At 46.1% G+C, this 21,312-nt stretch overlaps 1 protein-coding gene across 1 annotated transcript in view; it reads left to right on the top strand.

Moving 5' to 3' along the window:
• GABRQ (gamma-aminobutyric acid type A receptor subunit theta) overlaps window positions 1–21,312 on the top strand; it is an 87,970-nt gene that overhangs the window by 28,726 nt on the left and 37,932 nt on the right. Inside the window, exon 3 of the mRNA XM_073358834.2 lies at window positions 2,564–2,631. Coding sequence (XP_073214935.2) covers window positions 2,564–2,631 — 68 coding nt within the window. The remainder of the gene's footprint in view (window positions 1–2,563; window positions 2,632–21,312) is intronic.

Genomic DNA, 21,312 nt, shown 5'->3' with positions numbered 1-21,312 from the left:
AGTTGGGAAGACATCAGACTGAGAACCCACCCACTCATTTCAGACAAACGGCCATCAGTCTGCTGTCTGTATATTTTAAAGTCCAGCACTGCAGCGTGAATGGCTGCTCCCTGCTGCAGAATGTCCAACAAGCTCTCTGAGTCAGTGAGGAAAAAAATACTGCGCTGTCTCTTTAAGGAGATTTGCATAGGAGGTCCTAACTACAGTAGTTATTGATTCTGATGTTTTAAGTGTTATTCATATCCCATTAAAGGATAATGTCTAATTTACAGGCATAGGGTCTCAGTAACAGTACACCCAATCACAAGGAAGCCTTAATGACACTACTTTCCTATTTCTGGTAACACACAATTAATACATCTTTTCATTTCCAGTTTAGATGGGCCCCCCCCATTTGCTAATTATTTTTTTAGTCATTTTGTGATTATCTGTAAATATTTCAGCACTTGGAGCTGCTAATGACTTGAAGGAAAAGTCAACATGGTGTGTGGCAAAATTTCCTTCCCCTCCTCTTCTGGAATCGTGCAACAAATCACTCAGTAAAACACACACAAGAAGAGGGGATTGATTTCTTGGGGATGGTGCCCACTCAGAGGGTTTGGATGGAGGTGGAGACTAGAACCCACTAAGACTTTGATCACCTAACAGACAGAGGGTCTCCTCTAGCTGGCCACAGTTAGAGTAGCAGGTTCTTTTTTCTCTCTGTGGGCCTAGCTGATAGCCAGCAACATCACATTTACTCACCTATAGAATCATCATAGAATCATAGAATATCAGGGTTGGAAGGGACCCCTGAAGGTCATCTAGTCCAACCCCCTGCTCGAAGCAGGACCAATTCCCAGTTAAATCATCCCAGCCAGGGCTTTGTCAAGCCTGGCCTTAAAAACCTCTAAGGAAGGAGATTCTACCACCTCCCTAGGTAACACATTCCAGTGTTTCACCACCCTCCTAGTGAAAAAGTTTTTCCTAATATCCAATCTAAACCTCCCCCACTGCAACTTGAGACCATTACTCCTCGTTCTGTCATCTGCTACCATTGAGAACAGTCTAGAGCCATCCTCTTTGGAACCCCCTTTCAGGTAGTTGAAAGCAGCTATCAAATCCCCCCTCATTCTTCTTTTCTGCAGGCTAAACAATCCCAGCTCCCTCAGCCTCTCCTCATAAGTCATGTGTTCTAGACCCCTAATCATTTTTGTTGCCCTTCGCTGGACTCTCTCCAATTTATCCACATCCTTCTTGTAGTGTGGGGCCCAAAACTGGACACAGTACTCCAGATGAGGCCTCACCAATGTCGAATAGAAGGGAACGATCACGTCCCTCGATCTGCTCGCTATGCCCCTACTTATACATCCCAAAATGCCATTGGCCTTCTTGGCAACAAGGGCACACTGCTGACTCATATCCAGCTTCTCGTCCACTGTCACCCCTAGGTCCTTTTCCTCAGAACTGCTGCCTAGCCATTCGGTCCCTAGTCTGTAGCGGTGCATTGGATTCTTCCATCCTAAGTGCAGGACCCTGCACTTATCCTTATTGAACCTCATCAGATTATAGGCACAAATCCAGTGTTAGAAGCATTGTCCTTACAGAGAGCACTAAGGAATTGGGTTAAAGCACTGCAGTTTGAAATCCTGCCATATGGGGTTAGCAGTGTAGAATATAGTAGGACTTTTATTTTGTATATGGTAACAAGGGGTTATGTGCCAGGGGAAGGGACATTTCTGCAACCCTGGGAAAGTTAGGCTCTTTGTCACACCCCCATTCCATACTTTCCAGTCAGGCTTTGGCTCTTTATCCACAGGTGAGGGTGGCTTGGCCACTGAAGCCTCCTGGGGAAGGGGATATCCCAATTAACCACTTAGTCAGCAAAAACACACCAGAAGGTGTCCACACAGCTCATTGGCCATGGGGGCAGAGCAAGACGGTACCTTGTTGTCAAGCAGATTAAGTTTGACGATGAACTGAAGGGCAGTTCTGCCCGGAGATGTGACTGTGAAAAACGGCATCAGCTTCCTCCACAGATCTGCTCCCTGTGTGTCCAGAGGCCTGTCTGCTATCTGCACTAACATACGGTTTAAAAATGGTTAGCATTGCGGAGCCGACTCCGTGAAGAGGGAATGAGCTAGAGTCTAGTCCCTCTGGTGCCGCAGCGGCCGGCTTGTTTGCTACATTCCAGTTACATGGCCAATCAGTTACACCTATGCAAGTCCGTGGCTGGGTGTGGGATCCTACAGGTATCACTGGGGGCAGCACTGGAAGGCAGTGGGGCTACACAGGTGTCAGTGAGGGCATCATTTGGTCTGTAGAAGTGAATTAGTAGTGATGAAGGAAAGAATCCAGCTTCTCTCTCAGTTCCCAGGGTGAGTTGGCAGGGGGGAGGCAGTTAGAAAAATCCACCTTTTCTCTAGTAAATTGGGTATTGTTGATGTGGAAAGCCTTTCAACCCAGTGGAGCGTGTACGTTCACTTTCCATTGGTAACTTCATTGCCCAGTAAGCTGCACTGCGGCGTAGGGGTAGTGCGACTGGAGCTCTGTACTGTTCTAACCCGGGCCCTTTGTGTTTCAGGTAACCCTGTTACAGTGGGAATGAGCATCCATATCTCCAGCATTGACCAGATTTCAGAAGTCAACATGGTAAGTCCAAAAAGAAGCAAAAAGCCCACAAACTTTACCTATCTTTTGGTGAGAGAGAAATCGAAAGCCGTGACTACTCAGAGTCATTAGAGCGACAGGAGTAATTTTATTTTTTTGCAAGACTTTGGGGGCTAACATAGGAAGGGTGGCTAAATTCCAGTGTGTGTAATTAAGTTTGGCTTCCCTGCATTCCTTCTGCAGTTATTCTTCATTTCTCCTCCCAAAATGGTGTTGCATTATTGGTGGTGCAGAATGTCTTTCATGTTCCACTCCAGAGGTAGTTGCATTTCTGTGGCAGGTGTGGGATATGCAGAGTAAAGTGATTAAGGTTCTTCCTGGATAAAATGTAAAGTGTTCATGTGCCATTGCTGTATATGTAGCAGGACCAAAACAAAGAATGGGGGGTGGAGTGGGAGGGGGGCAGGCAAGGGTAAGGATATCTAACATCCCTTCCTACTCTCCAAAGGAACGTGTTCCTCTCTCAGTATGACACATGTAATGGTTTGGTTCTGTGTGCCTCACTCCTCGTTCCCCATGATTCATGATTCCAGCAGACCTGCGCCACTGAGAATGTACATGACATTTGCTGTCCAGCTTCAGCCAGATTGCAAGATGATGCTGAAATAAACCCTATATTCCAGCATGTGAGGGATCTCTGGCATGTATGTACACCCCATTCTTGATAGTAGATTTTGCCTCTGTAGTGTCTCAGATCATTGGGTGAATGCAGGTAAAGCTGCTAGGTTTCTGCTAAAGATCTACTACCTATATGAGCACCTCTATTCTGGCTGGATATCTGTGCAGCACTGAGCCCTGATTACGCTACAGAGTTAGATCGATATAAAGCAGAGTTAGGTCAACATAAGCTGCAAACTTCTACACTAAAATGTAGCTCCCACCGATGTAACTTGCCCACTACACCGACCAAGAGGCATAGTGCATGGGTTGATGTAGTTAGGTCAGTGCAGTGTCAGTATAGACACTGCGTTTTGACATCAGCTGTTGCTGCCTTTCAGAAGCCGTGCCACAGTGTCCCCACGCTGGCAGATAAATTGATGCAGGCGCTCCTGGTGAAGCCAGGCACCGCTGACACAAGGAGCGTAGTGTGGACGTGCAAAACCGATTCCATTATTTTGATGACTGTGCATTGGCATAACTTAGGTTGACTTAATTTTATAGTGTAGACTTGCTAAAACGCTGTGAGTTCTTTGCTACTGTCTTTTAGGGCTCTTAGATGAGCATCTCTAAGAGAATGGCTGCTGGTTTAACTGTATCAAATGCTCCATCAAGAGCATGGCGGGGGACCTTTCCTGGGCATCATAGACATTTCTGCTAGCCTTTAGTGGTTAGACCTCCAAAGAGCAGATGTGTTTGTTTGCTGCTCTTTTCCAGCATCACAGGGCCAGCGGTGGCATTACAAGTCAGCATGTGTCCAATGACTGCTGCTTCGAACACTTGCCTTACAGTAAAAAAAAAAAAAAAAAAAAAAAAGAAGGAGTACTTGTGGCACCTTAGAGACTAACAAATGCCACAAGTCCTCCTTTTCTTTTTGCAGATACAAACTAACACGGCTGCTACTCTGAAACTTGCCTTATGGTGTTTCAGAGACTGTCTGGAAACAAGAATATGCTGCCAGAGATGGAGATGCCTGTGCTGAGATGGGCTGGGTGGGTTTAACGTCAGACTAATGGGTTGGTGCGTCTCTCCCTGGTCAGGAAAGAGATTCCTGACCCCAGATGAGCTGATCCAGGGGGGTCAATGGACTGAGTGTGGGAGGCGTGTATCTCCCCCATGTTTTCTTCCCCACATGCTGGAAGTTGGGCCTGGTGACTGTTTAGCAATGGGATCGCTGAGCATCCAGCCCTGTGGGCATTCAACAAAGGACAACTAATTGCTGAGTTATGAGGAAAAAGGCCCCTCTATCTGCCCTGAGGTCACCCCCAGGAAGCTTTTCTTCTGGACCTGCTGCTTTTGAAAGGCTGTGTTTGGTGGAAGGGTGAAGGAGACATTCACTGGAGGTTGTTCTTTTGTTCTCTCGGTTCTGAACTATGTAGAAGAACCCCAGCCTTACCTAGAGCTCCCTGGCCAGTGAAGAGAATTAAAACCTTTGTGTCCCAATGCTCCTGCCCTGTTTCTCTGTGTCGGACACCCCTGTCTGATTTCAGTGCCCACCAGTGCTCCTGCTCTTGGTTTGTGTGTGGGAAGTGGGATGTTTAGGAGTAGAGGGGGGACACTGCTGTTTCAAATCTTCTCTACGCTTGGAACAGCTTGGGCCAAATTCAGCTCTGTTGAGTTGAGTGGGAATTGCACTCATCTGCATCAGGGCTGAATTTAGCTCATGGTGTGTCCATGTTCTCAGATGAAACCATTTGCATTGCAAGTTCTTGCACAGTAAAGCCTTGGAGTGCTGCATTGAGGCCTGGGTTTGCCATGGATCTGTCCAGGACAGGTTAGATTTCCCTGCAGTTCAACCCTCAGCCTTCCAAGTGGCACATACACTTTTCATTGCACTTCTAACAGCTTGTCTTGTGGGACAAACTCACATTCCAGTATAGGTTTCTGACCCCCAATACTGTACACCTCACAGTCTTTAATGTATGTCTCCTCACAACTCTCTTGTGAGATAGGATGGTGCTATCACCCCCTGTTAGGTGGGGAATGGAGGCACTGAAAGTTAGGTGCCAAAGTGCCTTTGAGAATCTGAGCCTGCATGATTTGCCCTACATCCATGGCAGGAAATTGAATCTAGGCCTTCTGCATCTGGATCACTGGACCATTCTTCCTCCCACTGTGCTAACACCACCCCTCAACCTGATGCAGTCATCCTGCCAAATGCAGTCAGCTCAGCCCGCTCCTGGAGAGCAGGCCTTCCACCTCTGTGCCATGTCTGTAGCGTCTCCACTGGCAGACTGGTGCTGATCGCATCTGTGCTGAGTCTACATGAGAGGGTTCTCCACCTATCTACGCTGGCTATGGCCGGTCCATACCAGGATAGATGGGGGCTCTCTGCTTCCCACCTTGGGTACAATGAGCCCTTCTTAGGAGAACTGTCCTACCTGCCTTGTTGGGTCTGTCGTGTCCTCACTGGAGGGGCATTTCTCTCTCCCATGCAGGGTATGACAAGATTTGGCTCCTGCCTATTCCGCGAACCTCATGTGCTGTCTCCTAGGAGTGTGTCCTGCCTGCCTGTACATGATATTCTGCAGGACTAGTCTCCTACCTGTGCCTGATGAACCACTCAGACTCTCACTCTGAGAGTGTGGCTTTCTCCTGTGATTTCTCCACATGTGTGTATGGAGGAGGGGAACCTTTGCTGAGAAGTGTTGTGTCTGCCCATGCTGGGGATGCCTGGTTCTGCTGGGGAAGCTCATTGGCAGAGATTTCTTCCCCCCTGTGCTGGCTCTACGAGACTCACTGGACTGACGTTCTTCCAAGCTGTGACTATTATGTCACGTTCTTAATGTGGGAGCTTTCTCCCTGGCTATGCTGGGGGCTCAGGTTCTTACTGGGTTTAGTGTGGTACCCTTGATGGACACACTAAGTATACCCAGTAAGGAGATGGTCTGGTCCAGTGGGCAGGGCACCAGAAGTCCTGGGTGTTACGCCTGTCTCTGCCACTCACCGGCAGGGAAACCTCAGTCAAGTCACTTTCCTGAGCTGCTGTTTTCCCCTCCCACACTTCGGCTTGTCAATTCGGACTATAAGTGGGGTGAGCAGCACCTCTTAGATACATATCTGTAAAGGGTCTGGCATGATGGGATCCTAATTGACATGAGGACCTTGAAGTGCCACTGTAACTTAAAGAATGAGAAGAGGAGAGGCAGCTCTGAAAGGGGTTGAAGACTGGAGCCATCTTAACAAGAAGACATTAAGGGAGCCAGGGGTAGTTTTATTCCCTGTGTGATGTGAGTTTCTGCACTGAGCAGGTTTTGACTTCTTGTTCTCCGCGCTGGGTAGCAAATCCCCCTGGGGAAAGATCAGTGTCTCGCCCTGGGTCCGGGCACAAGGATATCTGCAAGAAAAACAAGGCATTTCTCAGGACATTGAGATCAGGAAATAACCGTTCAAGGAATAAATTAAAAGTGCACAAGCGGGACTCGGTTGCCATGGAAACCAGATAGCTTCTATTGTTACACAACGAGCGCTGTTCATTACTGCCCCTTGTAGGATAATTAATTAATCCCCAAATATCCCCTTCTGGCACAATGGGTGCTGCTGCTGTGATCAGAGTGCCCCCTCACCTGCCAGGTCCCTTTGCTGTGTTTACCCTCTCTTGGGGCTGCAGGTTGCAGCAGACCGGGCACAGAGAGAATGGTGGTAAATACTGGAGGTTACTGGATGCTGTGCTGTATTACACAAGAAGTTAGTTTTCATTGAGATTCCAGCCAGATACAATGCTGCAAGGTAATGCAGGTCTGTCCTACAGCGATACAGTAGTTTTCTGAGTGTTGTAATACAGAGGAGATGATGCAGTAATATCTCAGAATGGGGGTGGAGGGCGGGGGGTGGAGTTTCCTATGTGCTCTAATGTAGCAGAGGCAATGCAGTTGTGTCTCAGGATTGGAGGCTTCCCGGTGCCGATTTGGTAGAGCAGATTCAGTTGTGTGTTAGTTAGTGCTGGAGGTTCCCAGATGCTGTGCTATCTAATGTTGCAGAGGCAATGCAGTTGTGTCTCAGGGTTGGAGGCTCCCAGGTGTCAATTTGCTAGAGCAGATGAAGTTGTGTGTTGGTGCTGGAGGTTCCCAGATGCTGTGCTATATTATAGCAGAAGTGATGGAGTCATGCCTTAGTGCAAGAGATGCTTGGCTGTACTGCTGGAATTGTAATATCTTCTCAGTGACATTATAATTAAAGTGCACTTCTCTGAAAAATGGCTGTGGAAAAAATAACCCCTTCCTGCTCACCAGAGCTGCTCCCTGCATGTATTCAGACTCCTATCCTCTGACTTTACTCACCAAAGTAATGTTTTATTCTTACATACTCCCCCTAGCCTTGCAGAGCCAACTCTGCTAAGACTGAGCAGGAGCTTATTCTGCCTTCTTCTTTGTTTAACAGGATTGTTTGCTAAGTTCCAACCATTTACACTGATGTGAACACCGGTCCTGGATTCCATGTGCTGAACCAGGCAGGTATTGATTAAGGTTCTGCCAGCCAAATGCAGCCTTCATTACAGGTGACAATGCAAAGGAAAGAGTCTAGTTTGACCCCTCTCAGATCTCCAGATGGATTTGCAAGGCTGAAAAATAAAATCGTATAAAATTACCACACTTGATCTAGAAATCATTGAAAACAGAGCTGGGCAAATAATGGAAACCCAGTGCCTGTGAATATTGGTAAAGGAAATTTGCTGTATAAATTCTCTGCCAAATGTTATCCAACCAGCTGTGACTAGGAGACGATGAACGTGGAGCTCCATAATGCCATTTCTGTGGAGTCATTTTGTAGAGTATGGCAGAAGTGTAATATGGCATTAGGAAACCTAGAAATTGCCAGACTGGATCAGCCCATGAGTCCATTTACTTTGCTATCATCTGACAGTGGCCAGTACCAGTTGCTTCAGAGGGAGTTGGAAAAACTCTGAGTCAACAGTTATGGAATAATCTATCTATGGTAGAATTTCTCTCCTAACTCCCATCAGTTAGAGGCTGGCGCTAACTCTTTCTCTGAAGGTTACTTTTGGAGATGAAATTCCTCCGACTTGTTCTCATGCTGCAGTTCAGATAATCAGGAAGTTAATAAAAATCCCTTTAGCCATTCATATGTTATCTGAGCATGGGAGTCAGTAAGGATGGGAACCCCAAACCAGCTATCTGTGCTTGAAAAAAGAAAATACTGTTACCCTCTGTGACTTTTCTACTGGATCTCCTGCTCTGAAGTATACAAAAATGTGAAGCTTAATAATATAACAAACCCAAAAAGCAATATATAAGCACCATGGACAGCACCGTTTACGTATTCAGCTGCTCTCCCTGTATTGCAACTTCTTGTGGCTCCCATAATTTATTCATCCCAGGATGCACTCCTACATCTGCAAAATCATTGTTTGAGTTTTTGTAATATCATTAGCTTTAAAATTTTATAAACCTTGGTGCAGGTGACAAGTTGAAAAGTTATGGGAGGGTTATTGTTGCAGGGGAAAGGGTCAGGATGGAGCTTCCCTGTGGAAAAATTTCCCAGTGATGTGCATGAAGATGGTGCGATGTATAGGATATTTGTAGTACATCTGCTTGATGAAGGTGTGCAGTAAAATCAGTTAGAATGTAGGAGGGGGCAAGGTGCCATGCAGGACTGAACCTGAAGGCTGGGAATATGGTCTGGCCGCCTTCTCTTATAACTGCTCAATGCTACACTCCACTATCTGTGTGCATGTTCGTGAGAGCGACTGCATCGCGGAAGGCACACTGCGCTATGTCGGTCTGAATTAAGGAAGTTAACGTATTGTGCCTGCTATTTTCCAACCTGTAGAAACTTATTTGAAAGCCAAATTTCTTCCTACGAGGCAAAGGCAACAGTCTCTATGCAGGCGGTATGCAGCGTGTGCCCAGTGCAAGTTATAAACAGAGCTGCTTTTGAGCTAGCTGAGTGCACAATACTGAGCCTTATTTTAACGTGGGAGATGAGGGTGCACACGGAACATGAGGGTTCTCAGGACCTTGAAGGTCCAGGCCTACAGTTTCTTGATCCTTCACAAACAGGGATAATTCTATATCTTTAGTTTGAGTTATCTGTCTATCTCTATTTCAAATATGCCTTTCTTTGTGGTAGCATCTGCCCACATTAAGCTTGGCAGTATTTTGTATTCTCACTGGAATGTGCATATACACTTGCTCTTTGTTTTTTTATTATTATTATTTATTATTATTTTCACTTTAACCTTTGTGTGTGGGTTACTGCTGATGTGGCGGATGAGCCTGGGGAGATGTGGACGCTATAAGGAGTGGAGCTATTAGACTCCATAGCTGAGAGGTATTTGATCCATGCACAAAAAGCCAATTGCATGGGCTCAGTCCTGTGGCCATGCAGAGCTCCTTGCAGGATTGAGGGAGGGAGGGAGGAAGGAAGAATGAATCTGTATGAGAAGGAAAGCAGAGTGGGCACCTCAGTGTATATATATGATCCCCCAACTTCAATTCCTTCACAAACCTGTCTTCTTAGTAGGCAAACTTTCTGGATTAAATCTTGGTCCCTACGAGAGTTTTGACTTTCACCTCACTGGAGCCAGGATTTCATCTTCTATATTTAAAGTTACCAGTGACGGAAAACACCGTCATTGCTACAAGGATTCACCAAAGGTAGTGATGACCTAACGAAGATTGAGAGTCTACTGTTCCCTCTGTCCTTTTCAAAGATATAGTTATCTTTAACTCTTAAAATAGGTTTTCCTCCAGAAAAGCCCAACTAGGGAAATTACATGCAATAATTTACTAGAAGTAATGTGGGTTAGTCTCTCTGTTCACTGCTTCTTGATGCCCAAAGGTTTTAGAACATAGAGGAGATGAAGCATTTATGTCTTGGTGATGGAATTTCTTAGTGGTCTACTATCTTATTCCAGGATACAAGTGTTCTCATAGCATTCAGGAATTTCTAGCACTGTGACACGACTGCATTACCTGCAATATATTACAGCACAGCATCTGGGAATTTCTTGCCCAGAATATTAAGCATTCTGCTGTAGTATAATGCAGTCATATGCTAGAAGTTATGAGCTGTAATATACTGCAGGTGATGCAGTCATGTCACACTGCTGCAGGTTCCTGAATATGGTAGTGTTCCAATATAGCAGATGCAATATGCTGCCCTGTCTTGGTGCTGGGGAGGGGTTCAAGGTAGCTGGCTTGTGACATAACAGAGGTGATGCGGATATGTCTCTGGGGAATTCCCAGGTGCTGTGCTGTGCTACAGCAGAAGTAGTGCAGTCCTGTCTCAGTTCTGGGGGTTCCCTGATGCTGAGATTTAATGGGATATTGCAGACATATCTCAGTGCTGGGGGTTTCCTGACACTGTGCTATAATATAATGCATCACAGCTGGTATTTCTCTTTGCTTTCTACTGCCAAAGAGCTCACTGTAGTACAGCTTAGGTCACGTAGTTATTTTCACTGGTTCAAGTTCTTGGGTGCAGTGCTGTAATTTACTGTTTGCTTGTGGATGTTTACTTGTGAAGCCAAACAGCGGCTATTTTGCATACATGTAGCCATACCTCTCCCAAAAGAGGGGGCTGACAGAGAATGAAAAGGCTGATTCTGAACAAAGCTTGCTTCCTTACACAGTTGTCAATCCTGCATGCTACACCATCACGAGCCCAGCATGCTTACACTCCTGCCATCATTCTCGCATCTCAGTTTATTTTACTTCTTCTGTACTATGATGACTAATTAAACATTTTATCTTCCCCAGCAGTAGGGAGCAGCCGGTGCCTGGTGGATAACATCAACAGGGCCACCTGACTACTAGGAGAAATGGGATCTATATGTTTTTCCCCAAACCAAAAGGAAGGTTGGAGAAATAGTAGGTGGGGAAAACATTCAACTGATTTCTAGACAGAGCATCTTAGTGCAGTCTGCCAGGGATCAGAGCATCTTTCTTCAGCATGAGTGCAGTCTTAAAAGCTAAGGGCTAGATGCTGAAATCTTTAATCACATCCAATCATAGGTGCTGGAACTAGGGGTGTGGGGAGGGGGTAGCTGCCGCACTCCCTGGTTTGAAGTGGATTCCATCATATACAGGGTTTACAGTTTGGTTCAGTGGCTCTCAGCATCCCCACTATACAAATTGTTCCAGCACCCCTGCATTGAATAGTGCCTTACTCTACTAACAATGATTTCAATGGGCCTTCTCATGGAGTAAGGTACTACACAATGTGAGTAAAGAATCTGGCCCAATGAATGCAACGTAAGTCCATTGTTGGAGCAATGTGGAGGAAGCTCAGGTTTGAACAAGCATGGTGACTAAATTGCCTTCTCCACTCTGGGACGGGTGATCCTTCTGTACTAGAGTTAGAGTCTTGTGTGGATGGAGCAGGGTGATAGTCCTCTCATTATTAATAAAGCAAACAGTTGTGCGGCATTCTGTAGTGCTCCTAATTCACTGGTCTGAAATTGATTATCACACACAAATGTTGATTACATAGAGACGCCCCTGGTTTAGAAATTGGAAAAAGGTCAGTGTTACTGAATGATTAGAGAGACCAAGTTGGCATTTCCATATTCCTGACCATTTGAAAAAGGCAGAAAAAGAGTTTGTTATCTGTAACAGATTTTCAGAGTAAATCAACTCAATTTCCAGACCCATGCCAAGAGTCTTTTTCCTTCTGTATTTCTGTTTTCTTCTCTTTCATTTCTTTAATTATTGTTCATCTACTTGTCTGTCTAATCCCCAGGTTCTTACACAATACCCATCACCATAGTACCTATGTAATACTGCTCAGATATTGTCCTCCTGTGTCTCTTCAGATTACTCCAAATGTCGAACATTTTGGTTTGGCTAAAGGAAGCACCCACAAAGTTTGGATGCTTTATCTGAACATCGTGGGTATGCAAAATTAAGGGTTTGGCTTTAATGTCATCGGGAGTTGCAGGTGGTCCATATTTCTCATGATCTCATGGTCAGGCTCTTACACTGGAATTCTGTCATGGGCAGTGCAATATTTTGTTCCTTATGCATGTGATCCCAGCTAGAACCAGGAAAAGCAAACGTATGGGAAAATGTAAAGCAACAGGGCTGAAAGTTACCGGAACTTTTCTGAAGTCCTTAATAAGTTGGTTCAGATTCTGGACAAGACTTCAGGGGAGAATCATATTTTACTCAAAATGACTTATATCCTCTATATCATGAGTCACAAATGAGACATCTCCCCATGTTCAGTCCTTAGTGGATCACAGGAGACATTTCAAAGAAAAAAACATGTGGCCCTTTATATTTCTCTGAATTGGAAATTCATCACACCTTTTGCTTCTCCACTTCCTGCAGGAATTTATTGCAAAAAGCAAAGATTGGTATTGGGATTAGTATATGATTATAGAGTTATACATGTGCATGAACACAGAGAAGGATATGGCCCAACAATCTTAAAATATAAACCAGAGAAAGCACAGTACAACAATTTGAGTGAATGAGAGTATGAATCAATGGTAAAGAGACCGTGGTAGGAAATAGGAAATATGCCTGGAAGAAGAACTGGGCTTGGAAGAGGAGAGGGAGACAAGAAGTCAGGTACTGGTCTAAGTATAAGAAGCTGCTTGAATGGATGCACTAAGCCAAGAGTGGGACATGGTGACCAAGGGCTGTTGGTGAGGAAGGGACAAAAAATGCATCGTCAGCCACTACCATCCTGACTTTCTGCAGCATCCCCCCTTGGAGGGTGATCTGAGAACTGGAGGAAAGGATCAGTACTTTTACAGTAGCAGCTGGATTTCAAAGGGTCCTCGAGAGACTGAGCACACCAAGTTAGGGGTGGTATTGCCTTATTCCCAATAGAAAACCATGCAGCTTCTCTCTGCGAGCAGCCGAGTATCCGGAGCTTTAAATCAGGGTTTCCATTGCTCTTTGACTAGCTGTGCCTCCTTTGATCCAAGTTTAATCAAAGGGGAGACCCCTATGGAAGATGCACAAATCTGGCTCCTTGCCCCCTTTCCTGTGGGTGAGCTCCACGTGCCTCTATAGGGCTGAGCAAGGAACAGTTTTGTATTAGACTCAGAGTAAACATCTGCCTACCACCACCTCCACATTGGAAACACCGATAACTCTGGTATGAGAATGTAGCCTCTGTGCCCTGCTCCTAGTTCTAACACCCAGAAATAGCCAGGGATACCTACCAACCCCTGGATACCTGGTAGAGGAGAAGCCTGGTACAGGACTTAGTTAGCTATGGAGCATATCAGATGATTTCATTCCATCGCATAGAACTGAAATTCCTATAGCAACAATGCCAGCTTCACCACCTGGGCCACCAAGACTCAGGCATGTCTGCCTGGAGTAGGGCTGCAGCTGTACAAGAGACATGGAATCCCAAAGACAGCTGGTACAGTACCAAAATGGGTAGGATTGGTCTGGGAAAGGGGCACTGTTTCAGCACCCCTACCAGGCAGACACCTCCCGCCAGGCACTAGGAGACCTGGCTGACCTCCCACCAGAGGAGAGTTACAGAAGTCCCACCAATGCCTTCCCCTGGGGTGGGGGCTCACACCCTCCTGTGAAGCTGTTTCCATCCGCCCACAGCCCTGGGAGTGAATGTGGCCAAAGATTCTCTAGCCCCAACGGGGTGTCTTAATGTCTTAATGCTCATGTTACAAGAAAGCTCTGTCTGTATATATGTAAATAGTTAATGGAGAAGGTCCTCAAGAACTTGTAGCACCGTTCCCAAGTTGTGTAGGCCCACTAAAATGTTGCTCACTTCAACTGGCGTCCTCCGTCCATCTCTTTGCCTGGAGCTCTTAGCATTAAGCACTAGCTTTGAAAACCCCCAGGTCGCCTGGAACCACAAGTCCAACCCCTGGTAGGAATGACTCAGCCCTTGTTCATTCCAGTGCTGATAACCAGGAGTTCCATGCATCTTCCTAGTATGGTGGCCTCCCAAGTGAGAGCATCCTGAGTTCACATTAAACTATCCCCTGATCCTCAGAGTGAGAGTTTACCTAGGATTCCTTAGCCAAGATTTTCCTTCCCCACACTATGTGCTGAAGCCAGCTGCATTTTGGGAGTGCTATAGTGTAGAGATAAATGCTTTGGGATGAATGTTGCTATATAAAATATTACAATTCTCTATCTGCTTCGGTACAAAATGGCTTATCTTTAGATCAGCACATACAGCAGTATTTTATAGTAACAGTACAAACTACTGCAGTTCACAATAGCATATTCCTACAGTATTTGGAAACGTTGCAGAGTACTGTACGTACCTGGGTCAAAAGCTTATAGTAGCTTCTCAGTTTGTTCTCAGTCCTTAGACAGGCAAAACTCTGAATGCCTTTTTATTGAAAAAACTCCTATATTCTAAAGCAGTGCTCCACATCTCTACCTCTTTCAACAACAGTGCTGCAGTGTATTGGAGGAATACTGTAGAATGCTCAAATATTTTCGTGACTTTGGTGAAAGCTTCATCTGGATATGGACTGTCTGAAAATTGATTGAGATTTCCAGGCTCTGGCCTATAGACATCCCAGGATATATACATTGAAAGCATGCAGCTATGGAGTGTGGGTGTGGGTATGTGCACGAGCTTCTCAATATAGAAACCAGATCTGAATCCAAATGTCTGTGTGGGGCGGGGGGGAGGGGGGGTTGCAATTTGAATATGTAAATAAATAAGGATATATATAGCTCTATACATTATGTACATGCTAAGCGATGATGGCAGATAAAAACCTTGCTTCTTCCGAAGGCTGGAACAAGGCTCCCTGTATATTCCCACGATTCCTGGACCCCCTCCCTTCTGTTATCACATTTGCAGGCCTCTGGAGGAGGGGGCATAGTTAATATTCTGTGTCTGTGCCGTCTTGCTAGGCAACAGAGAAGAATGACTGTTCAAGTCAGAAGAATGGTAGGAAAGGGAGAGGACTAATGAGATGTTGGAGGTCCAGACAGGCCCTCCGGTCAGATAAAAGGGGTCGTGACAAAATGGGTTGCGGGATAGCATGCCTGTGTGTCTGTGTGCCGAACAGGGATTAGGCAAACCCTGCTGCTCTGCTCTGAGCAGTGATCCCAGGAAACTCCCACAGATTAAAGGGGAGACCCTCGGCTAACAGGCCAGATTCTCAGTCCCTCCCAAGTCCCCTTGAGGCAGCAAAAGAGGAGAATCTTTAACAGGGGTAGGGCTGCCCTGTACTGCTTATCACTGGCATTGGGGGACAGCTGGGCAAGAGAGTTCCCCTCTTGTATTCTCCCCCCATCAGGGATATGTTGCATTTGAGCCAGTGTCCAGAAACTGCCCCACTCAGAGCAGCCATTATGGGTCCCAGTTGCATAGGAGTCGGAACACATGGCTCATGCAGGCTCAGCAATTCGCAGGCTTGACCCCGTCTCCTCTTCTAGCTGCAGGGGAGAAAACAATTTGCCACCACCTTGGGCTCCCTGTAGCAGGACTGGAAGGGGACATGTGTTGTGTCCTGGTTTCCCCTACTCCTACTCTTGTTTAGAGCCTGTCTAGGAACATATTTGGCCTCCTTCAGTGCACACACATTGATGTTTTACCCTCACCGTACCTTCTGGAGGTAGAGAATGATCCTTTTTACTATTTTACAGATGGAGAACTGAGGTATAGAGGTTTGCACTGTGTCAGAACAGGGAATTAAACCCAGATCTTCTCAGTCCCAGGCCCATACTTTAACCACAAAGGCCATTCTCCCTCTTGTCCGTCTGTCTGCATGATCACAATGGTGGACCTGCGTGAAGTGGGCCAATCTGGGAGCAACGGGGCATAGCATGCTTCTGTGACAACCCCTCCTTTAATTGCAGCACTGTGCCCATTGGCAGCTCCTGCTCCTATCCCTCCACAGGCTTTTGTCCCCTCTCAGTATTGTCAGTTGTATCAAAGACCTTGAAAAAATTACACAGCGCCTTTGGGTATTTTTATTATCTGGATACTTTATTTACCGAGCTCACATGGGCTCTTTGCCAATAACTTTCAGCCAACACTGCAAATATAATTCCCTGGCTCTGGGATTGTTGGTCCTGAGCACTGCAGATAGCACTTGCTCACCACGGACGGGCACTGCAGATCGGTATCTCTTCCTTCAGCTTGGAGTTGCATTCAGTTGCCCATAAATTCAAAGCATTTGACACCTGCCTGTGGACTTTCTGGGCTTGCTGAAATCTCCATTTTTTTGCATACATAATGTACTAAGCCAGGAGAATCAGGGAGACCCTCATATGGATCTAACCTAAGTGCTATTGTCAGTCATTCACCTTACACCTGTCAGTGATACTTATGAAGCTTATGGTGCATCTGAAGAAGAGTTTTTTTACCCACAAAAGCTTATGCCCAAATAAATCTGTTAGTCTTTAAGGTGACACCGGGCTCATTGTTACCTATGAAGCTGAAACTTGAATTGCTCAGCTGGGAGGAGGGTACCACAGGTCATATTTTGCACTCATTTATGCTCAGGTAAATCTGGAGTGGCTCCATTGGCTTTAATAGAGATTCTCAGGGTTGACTCTGGTGCAACTGAGAGCAGAATCTGGTCCACAATTAGAACCTGAGATAAACTATACCTATGACGTCATGCCACTATCTTACCAATCCTTCTGACAATGCAGAATGTTCTCTAGAATATATTCTGCAGTGCAGAGTCCAGTCTAGCTTTAAGAGGCTTGATTCTCAAAAATAAGCATATACTACTGAGTTTGCTGACTTTGTGGGTATGCAAGGTGTTTGTACGTACAGGGGGCCAGTTAGATGCATAACTGGAGTTGTTTGCACATGCAGCTCATTATATTTGTAAGTGCAAACTGGGCACACACAATTGCTTAGGCTTGCCGAAGAAAACCAGGCCCTAAATTTCTCAAGCAACAGGGTTTCCATCACTTCTCTTGGGAGACTCTTCCATGTTCCAATGGATGTTACCATTGGGAGTATGTCCTGCTATTCACCCAATGTTTTCCTGTCCTTAATTTTATCCCATTATACCCTTGCATCCCAAGCCATCCTAAATAGTCCCTCTCTATGTTCAAACCCAACAGATCCTTACACACTCTTACAACCTTCCTTGGTATTCATTTAGTAAAACTATGCTGTGCATAGCTAGTTATTTTAATTATCCTGTGTACTGTACACCAGTCCCTTCACCCCATTAATCAGTTTCGTTGTTTTTTCCCTTGGACCCTCCTGTTTATTAATGTCCTTCTCGTATCTTCCTGAATTGTCTCATCATCCTGTTCCTCTCCCCTCCTTTAAATCTCTCCTGAAAACACACGAGAGGGACATTATCTGTAGAGCACCAGGAACATTCCTATTGCTGTAGAAATTCTAATGGTTTTGGTGTGCAGAACTGTATGTGCAGGATTCCACTCTACACCCCAAGCAGAGAAGTACTATCACCGCCCTGATGTGTGTCATGATACCACTACCTATGCAGCCCCAAACTGCATCGTCCTTTTGGACTGCCACAGTGAATTACAAGCTCTATTTAATTTTCTGCCAAGGAGTAAAAAAATAGCCTCCAATGTGTATTATATACTCTTACCACTTGCCTATAGATCCAAGGGCATCAAAGTGCTTTATGAAGGTGAGTTGATATCTTTATCTCCATGTTATAGAGCAGGGGCGGGAGGCAATGAGGCATATGTAAGGTGCCCCAGGACACCCAGCGAGTTAGCAGTGGATGAGCTTGGAATAAATTTCAGGGATAAACTTTTCAAAAACATCTCAGAGTATGTCTACACTGCAAAACAAAGAAACCCCTTCGCAGTGACTCTTACAGACTCAGGCTCACACTATAGCCTGGGGAGGGGCATGGATCTCCGAGCCCAAGCCGGCATGTCTGCAGGGCTATTTTTAGCACTCTAGCATGAGCCCTGCGAGCCCGAGGCTGTAGACTTGGGCTCTGGGACTTGTTGCAGTGTCGACTTACCCTGTGTGACTTAAGCCGAGGCCCAGATCCCCAAAGGAAGTTAGGTGCCTAATGCCCATTGATTTCAGTGGAAGGTAGGCGCCTTAATACCTATGAGGATCTGGGTCCTATGTCATAAGTATCATGCTTCTGAATATTTTACTCCAAAACTCTTGGGTTTTAGTTCCGTGTTCTTTCCATTGGGCCATGCATACAGAGACAACTCCACAACATTTCCTCTGCAATGGCGTGGTGCGACTGGATTTATGTATTTAAGATCCTTGAAAAGATCTCTAGGGGGAGCTTTATACCCTATAGCAAACATGCTAGGGGGAAAAATGCACCAGGAATGTCCATTCAGAAAAGACATTTTCCTTCCCTGCCATATTGCTGGGCACAGCAGCACAGTGATGGGCCAGGAGGAGGTAGCCTTGTTCAGAATCCTCCTGCTATAAAATCAGGACATTTGCTTCTTGCTTGCTGCTACTGCTGCTGCTGGCTCATTTCAAGAAAGTGACTGCGAGGCAAAATTCCATTGATGACTGCATGCCTCACAAGAGGCACTGATGTTTGCTCTTTGGATGGGGCCATGTAGGAAAACCCCAAAGTTATCCTGTGCCCTGGTAGGATCCCGCGTTCTCTCCTCCCCCATCATCATAAGAGAGGCTGTAGAGAACCCGTAGCTGTGCCGGTCACACTTTAAGTGTCTCATATTCAGAGTTAATTGAGATTTAACAGGAGAGTTGTTGCATGTTAATTAAATACAAAGTGATTATTAAAAACATATTTTTTGAGGTTTAACAGCTGTGTAATAAGAGACGTGTCTGTTACGTATACAGCAGGCCATTGGCAACTGCGAATTAGAGAAAAATAGAGGGGTTCTGGTGTGCTGTAAACCTGGAGAGGAAAGCTCTGGAGAATGGGCTGGGGTGTAAACACCAAGATGTGTTCATATCCATGGCAGCAAGTGTATAGTGGACAGAGATACCATAGGCTAGGTCAGCAGCTGCATTGGATATCGGCTTGGTATGGCTCTGTTAGGGGAAACTAAGACAGAGGTGGGGGGAGAGAAATGAAATGGTTTAATCAAGGTTCTCCCATGCAAACATGGTAGGGGTTGGTCTGTTGGGTCTAAAGAGTTGGGTAAGGCCCTTTACAAGCATAAGATGCACTCAAAGCCTCCTGGGAGATCTGTGGAAATAAGATCCCCACACTGATAGGGTGGGAGAACTCTCTCACCGCGCGGCCTACTGGTGAGTCACCCAGGGCTTTTTTATGGCCCTGACTGTGGAGGCAGTTCAGAGCTACGCTGCCCCAGCAGCAGCGCTGGGAAGGACTGTGCCTTCAGCCTTGCAGGTGGTGGGTTAGGATCACATTGAACCATCCCGTCAGGTGGCTCAGCATACCCTGCTCTTTGCATTCAGCCAGCTCTGTGAGCCAGTGCTGAGGGGAATCACACAGAAACAGGTTTGCGTGGTTGGGCTTCAGGTAGATCATGTACCACAAGTGATGGTTCTGGGAAGCACGCTCTGTGGGCGAGGCTACCATTACGTACAGATTTGCATTACATAGGCTGTTCCTCTCCCATTCCCACCCCAGTGCTGGCTGCTTCTCCTTTCGCCTTGTGAGTTTCTAGTTTGACAGGGGGCTAAAGCAGGAGCCCACGGTGCTGCCTTCTGGTCAGATGTATCCTCCAAGAGCTGAGCCAAGAGAGGGCAGGGGATAGAAAGTTAGTTCCATTAGGGCACCTTCTCTTGGTTCATGCCAGTCCTGTTGGTATAGCACCCCTGGGTGCTGGGGTAGTAGTGGGGAGGAGGGTGAGACACAATGAATTTTTATACTCAAAGCCCCAGTGCGGGATATGGCTGATTTATCTGTCCCATGCACTGGACACATGTACAGCAATTACAAACCTGCAGATTAAAATGAACCTAGACTGACGACAAATCAATGAGGGAAGTTCTCCAGGAAAACTACTCCCCAGGCGACCTGAGAAACTCAAGCCCCTCAAAGCAAAGCCCTGCTGCACAGAGAGGCCTCACGGCATGGCCTGGAGATTGGTCAATTCCCATCCCCTTGGAACAATGTTGGAAATGGATTCCAGAGTCCAAGGGGCTTGCACCGAGACTGGCCCTCACCCCAGCATTCAAAATGAGCGAGAGACAGAGTGGCCAAGCTCATCTCAGCTGTTGGGCTAAGCTGAGGGCGAGGAGCAGTCTCTAAAGTAGCAGTGCCTGAACCATGCAGGACTTTATAGGTCATAATCAACTCCCAGACTTGCACCAGGAAAAAAATTAGAAGTCAGTGCAGTCTACACAGATGTGAGAAAATCTCTCTGAGAAGTACTGCCTCCTTCTGCCCTAACTGAAGCTGATGAGTAATTCTGTAGGCCATGGAGAGCTGAAAAAAACCCCGTCCTGCCTCTGCTATGTCAGAGTAACCAATGCTGTTCCTGGATTTCAGAACAAAGAAGTGCTTAAAGTGGGCCAGGAAGGCCACAGGCTCGGCGAAAAGAAATAAAAATTGAGCCAGGTAACTGTGGGGTGCACTTAGATTACTGTCCTAGCAAAGATGCTGCTCCCAGATCATGACAGCTCCCCCCAACTCCCAGGCCCACCTTTTTCAGACCACTGTAAGCACTGGCATAAAGCACTTGGCTAGTCCAGAACCTCTTCTTCATTGTATCCAGAATGAAGCAAATAACCCCTCAGGGGGGCTAAACTGGATTCCTTGTTTAGCAAACTCACATAAAAACTGCCACCGTCTTACTTTCCCTCTGTCCCCCGTGTCCTCTCATAAATATCACTCGTTCCTGCTCTAGTCAGCTGGCTGTAGACATAACCCATCTCTTCCCTTAAAAACAAGAATTAACACTACATCCAACTGAGGAATATTTTGTCCTTTAGGTTCTCTCTCAGAAATGACGGGAATAAAAGCTGGTGTCTCATTATTGAAGCCAACAAGCCATTCATTAGTCTCATTCATTGGCAGCTGAATTCCCACCAGCTAGGAGACGTTCCATTCTCTCTCACGTCTTCCAAAGTAGCAGTTTCCTTGATGTTCTTTATGACCACAGGTTCAAAGCACTGCAATGTTCTTTGCTTACATGGGATGGGATTTTTATTCAGTCCCTTTCC

This window comes from Lepidochelys kempii, chromosome 9 (genome assembly GCF_965140285.1).
Source record: "Lepidochelys kempii isolate rLepKem1 chromosome 9, rLepKem1.hap1, whole genome shotgun sequence".
Classification (NCBI taxonomy): Eukaryota; Metazoa; Chordata; order Testudines; family Cheloniidae; genus Lepidochelys; species Lepidochelys kempii.
Note: the sequence above shows the minus strand (reverse complement) of the source record. Positions and strands in the feature narration are given on the sequence as shown.